The 5,616-nt window shown below is 33.8% G+C and overlaps 1 protein-coding gene across 1 annotated transcript in view; it reads left to right on the plus strand.

Annotated features, from left to right (window-relative positions):
- The first annotated feature begins 5,002 nt into the window (after positions 1 to 5,002).
- Positions 5,003 to 5,616, plus strand: part of pycr3 (pyrroline-5-carboxylate reductase 3) — a 9,713-nt gene continuing 9,099 nt past the window's right edge. Inside the window, 2 exon segments of the mRNA XM_016551211.1 lie at positions 5,003 to 5,145; positions 5,254 to 5,332. Coding sequence (XP_016406697.1) covers positions 5,092 to 5,145; positions 5,254 to 5,332 — 133 coding nt within the window. The 5' untranslated portion in view covers positions 5,003 to 5,091.

Here is a 5,616-nt window from a genome sequence, read left to right on the forward strand (position 1 = left end):
GCTTTGCAACGATTTGCATCGTGAAAAGCGCTATACAAATAAACTTGAATTGAATTAATCAAAAAAAAATTTGTATTATACTGATTATATATTTTGTTCTATATGTTGTTATAAAACGCTTAAAATAAAATATAAAATAAAAACAGGCTGGATCATAAACTTTAATCATCCACTAAACTTGCCAGTAAAGAACTTTCATTTTTTCTGCTTAGAAGACCTAAAATTGCAAAACCGTCTATGCTAAGCTGAACTGAAACCACAAATTATTGTGTAAACACAGTTAACTGATAAACTGATAAAAACGTTACCAGAGGATGCATCTGCTTGCAAGATACGAGTTAAGCATTTTGCATCTCAGGGTCGGATATGCCTCTTTTCGTGACATAGGCAAAACAAATTTTTGGGCCCCCTTTCCCTATTAATATAATAGGCCTAATATAGGCTACCACCCAAGCAAACAAAAATATTTCTTAATCAGTGTAACCGTTACAGTGTTTTCTATCGCAATAAGCGCTTGCGTTCAGTCAATAAAAATCGAATGTAGCTCTTAATTTGTTTGAGAACTGAGAAAGACCATTCCATTAATAGGCGCGGCGTCGTGGCCGGCCACATAACCACTTCGGGAGTGCATTATTTCTCTAATAATTTTAACGGCCTGGAGTCACAATCACACATCAATTTTTCAGATTATTTGTTTCAAGACATTTGACATTGTGTGTGTTGAACTAGCTAATTTTTACGCACCTCATCTCAAACGTTCCATTGCAAATTCCAAAACGTCATTTTAGAGCTAATAACCAAGGCTTGGGCCATTGATATGCAGGCTAACGCAGTTATTAATGCAGTTACGCAGTTAATTAAGAGAGAGAGAGATTAAGCGCTTGTGAATACCTGCGTCTGTGCGTCTCTCAGCGTAAATACAGTCCTGCATCTAGTGCTTTCCAACCCCTTCTTATGACAACCTATAAAATGTTATGGAAGACGTTTTGCGTTGTTCCGTATATTCAAATTTAATCTTGACGTCAGCATTTCTCATATGCCTTTCTCACAAGTCAGTAAGCGGAGGGCCTCGATTTAGTACTTCCCTTTTTTACAGAACTCGAGAGCGAAAACAAGGAAACACCTGACTGCACTTAGAGGAGGTAAAGGTTTTGTCAGTTTCTTAAACATTTTAACCGAACTAATACAAGATCTGATATGACCATTTTCTCGATTCAAAAACTGTTTAAAACCAATGAAAATGATCTTTTAATCTTAATTTGAACTCAAAAATAATTCATAAAGTTCATTCATTGAGTGTTACTGTTAGTCTGCACTGTGATTTTGTTCATGCATGATGGCCTTGTCTGACTTTTCTCATGCTTTGACTGATGAACATGACAGTGTATGAATCCAGTATGTGTTTGTCTGCATATTTGTTGTGTTTTTTGGTTGTAATGCACAAGTTGGCACCTCATAAGTGAAGTGTTCCTATGTTGACAGGACGTGTCCGTGGTTAAACTGGTTGTTACCAGTTTCACTTGTATGTAGTTCATTGTGAGATGTAGGGAGGAAGAGAAAGAAGAGCTGGTACTAGTAGCTGGTTCTCAGATCACATATACAAAGCCTTTCAAAAAATACTGCTGTGCTACTACTAAGTGAAATCTGATGCATCAATACCATTACAATTAGAAAAAATCACCATAGACAGATAAATACTTGATTATTTACTATAGTTCTTGTTTTTACATGTATGTTGTTGACAGTGTTGGGCAAGTTACTTCCAAAATGTAATACATTATATATTACTAGTTACTGTCTTTTGAAAGTAATTAGTTACATTACAATATTACTGTCTCTGAATTGTAATGCATTACACTACTTTTGAGTTACTTGTTTGTCTCGCTCTTGCAAATCAGTTGTGCTTACATGAATGTGCCATCCAGTTTGTCCTCAGCAGTTTAAAGCGGTTAAAACAATATATTCATTACTCAAATGATCGAACGCGTTTCCCACCATTGTTTGCGTTTAGATTTTTCCCACAGTGCATAAAAGTTTCTGTGAATGTACAAAAGTGGTAGAATAATTGGTTTGTTGTTGAACATCTGGCCGTTATCACAACATTCCGCACTGTATCAACCTTATCTTTAACATAAGAGCAAAAGGCGTGACCATTTTTAACTGGAATATGCAAAGCTTCAGGTATTGTCCGCTTTTAGTTATTTTAGCTGTACAAGGAAAAAATGTACGTTATGCTGCTTGATATTGCAAACCACTATGTTAACGTATTATTTTAATTTAAAGTGTACAGCCCAAGAATCATACCATAACTTTTTGTTTTTGGGGATGAAAATGTTATGACAGCCACAGTTTAAATGATTATGTTTCAACGAACTGGAGTAGAAAACTTAATGGTCCTAAAGACAGGCTTGAGTTGCCTATAATTCTAATAAATTTAGTTCTTGGTGTGAGACTCAGAATACAATTTATTTGGTTTACGATAGGGTTTCAGTATGTCATGTTATTTCATGAGGTTTGTTCATAAAGTGTGTGTGTGTTTGTCCATTAGGGCATTATTTCAGCAGTATGGTTTGAAATACACAGCCGTCATCCCCACCAACATGTTTGGACCCCATGACAACTACAACATTGAGGACGGTCACGTGATGCCGGGGTTGATCCACAAGACATACCTGGCGAAGAGTGAGACACGTTTAACTCACAATCACATTCAGAGCCTGGAGTTTTTTTTGTTTTTTTTACAGCTAATAGAACAGCAATCTTTCTTCTGTGGAACAGAGATTAGATATCTTGTAGATTAGTGTTGAGTTGTTGCAACATAACATAAGCACCATAAAAGTAGTCCATGACAGAATGAACTAAACCTCAAAGCATTCGTTCACACAGACTTACAGATGAACCTTAACTAAGCGCTCTCAGTATGACACTAGCAAATCAGACGGTCAGATCAAGAAAACCGCCAATAATGCCAAACTACGCAAACACCTGCCAGACTTCAAGTTCACGCCGTTCAAACAAGGTGATCAGCACAAGAGATTCAGCATTTATGTTTTTCCAATATTAGTAAAAAGAAGAATCTTAATAGATGTTTTTCTTTTTTTCCAGCCGTTCAGGAGACTTGCAATTGGTTTGCAGCCAATTATGACTCCGCCCGTAAATGAAGATCTTTTCATCTGATTGGCTGTGGGGAGTTTGAACAACAAGAGCCTGACTGATCGAACACTTTCAACAACAAGATTTTTTTTTTTTTATTTAATAATTTTTAGATTTTTTTCTAAATACATTTTTAGTAAAAAAAAAATTTTATAAAATGTTTAAATATTTTGTAAAGGTCAAAATCAAAGCATTATTTAGCTCTCTTTTATTGTTTATTTCAGGTTTTAATAAAACATACATTTTATGTGGGATATATACCATGACCAGTGCTGTACATTTTCCTGTTTTACAGGTCTGCCAGGGTTTATTTCCTAATGATACTATACTGTATATTCAAAAAATAAACTTGTTTTTTTTTTATATAATAATGTTAATGTTCTCTTCTTTTTGCAGAACTTTGGTAATATTATGGGGTTTCCAAATCATGTTATATGCCTATACGCTCTATAATAATTTTTTTTTAAATAATTGTAATTTTTTTTTAGACAATTTTGGACTTTGAGGTGAGAAGCTTAGCTTTAAATTTTAAACATTAGGCTACTATAAGCAAATATGTATTTAATGTATCTATTTTTAAATTAATTAAATGTCAACAATTTTTAGCCAGTGTACTGTGTAAAATCCATTGGTTCAGTCCAGCAGGTGGCGCTATTTCAGTATCTTCATTGACAGAATTTGAAGCCAGACTAAATTTACTCAATGTGGTTGAGCCATTTTATTGATTCCCCCATGTGCATTACCAATCAATAGTTGGACACACCTACTTTTTATTTTCATTAATATTTTCTACATTTTAGAATTAATGGTAAAATCTTCATAAGACTGCAGTTACACAAATGTAAGTCTGGGAATGATTGTAGTGAGAATATATTGGAACAAAATCAACATTACATTAGTTACACTACAAAGTTAACATTATTTTAACATTTTACCACTGTAAAAAAAAAAATAAATATATATATATATATATAATAAACAACAATCAATATAAAATAAAATATTTAAATATGTTTACAAAATAATGGTATTCAGTAAAGGAATGAAAAATAAGTATAAAACAATATAATATTAAAATGTTATATAAAATTATAAAAAAGAATATAAAACATTTTTTTACAATTTGTACACACATTTTTGCAATTATAGCAAACACGGATTTTATTTATTTATTTATTTATTTTTATGCATGCATGCATGCAATTACAGCCAATTTAAACATTAGGCTACTATAAGCAAATATGTATTTAATGTATCTATTTTTAAATTAATTAAATGTCAACAATTTTTAGCCAGTGTACTGTGTAAAATCCATTGGTTCAGTCCAGCAGGTGGCCCTATTTCAGTATCTTCATTGACAGAATTTGAAGCCAGAATAAATTTTACTCAATGTGGTTGAGCCATTTTATTGATTCCCCCATGTGCATTACCAATCAATAGTTGGACACACCTACTTTTTATTTTCATTAATATTTTCTACATTTTAGAATTAATGGTAAAATCTTCATAAGACTGCAGTTACACAAATGTAAGTCTGGGAATGATTGTAGTGAGAATATATTGGAACAAAATCAACATTACATTAGTTACACTACAAAGTTAACATTATTTTAACATTTTACCACTGTAAAAAAAAAAATATATATATATATATATATATATATATTGGGACCTTGTGTCTAGAAAACTAATTTTAGCATAGTTCAGCTATAGCTTTAACAGTTTTATTCCATGAGAAACATAAATTAAGTCAAGTGTGTCCAAACGTTTTTTGTAGCTACTGATTTATGTATGTTTAGGAATCCATGGCTCCAGTCCAGCAGGTGTCAGTGTATCTGCTTGTAGTTTCGTATATGCAAGTAAAGAAGAACACGTTCTCCACGTGACAGGACGCTGATCTGATTCACACGGAGCTGCTGAAGCTGTATTAAATAAACAATGAATGTATCAGAGAGTTCAGTCAAAACCAGCGACTCTCCAGCGCTTCAGTCTGTGAGTGGCTGCTGTTAACTCTGTGACTGTATGCTGTTTGCTGAACAGATGTCAGCAGCATCACATAACATCTTTATTAACGTGAAGTAATGTTTGCTTTGAGTTCAGGATGTGTCTCAGCTGAAGATCGGGTTCATCGGAGCGGGACACATGGCGTTTGGAATAGCGCAGGGCGTCATCGCGTCAGGTGCGTTTGCGGCTACGTCACTTTAAATGTGCATGACGTCAGAGTGAATTCTGGCAGAATTCAAGATCCTGTCCGCTGCACAGATAAATATCACCTAGTTTAAAGCTGCAGTCCGTAACTTTTTTTTGGTTAAAAATGATCCGAAATCAATATTTGAGCAAGTACATAACCAGCCAGTGTTCAAAACTAGAGCATTACTTTAGCCCGATTCACAACGGTTAGTTTATAATAATGTTTTCTAATTTGAGTGGTACGGGTAGGTTTTCGCGGGAAATTCGAGCATG

Source organism: Sinocyclocheilus rhinocerous, unplaced genomic scaffold, assembly GCF_001515625.1.
Source record: "Sinocyclocheilus rhinocerous isolate Xijiao unplaced genomic scaffold, SAMN03320098_v1.1 scaffold555, whole genome shotgun sequence".
Lineage (NCBI taxonomy): Eukaryota > Metazoa > Chordata > Actinopteri > Cypriniformes > Cyprinidae > Sinocyclocheilus > Sinocyclocheilus rhinocerous.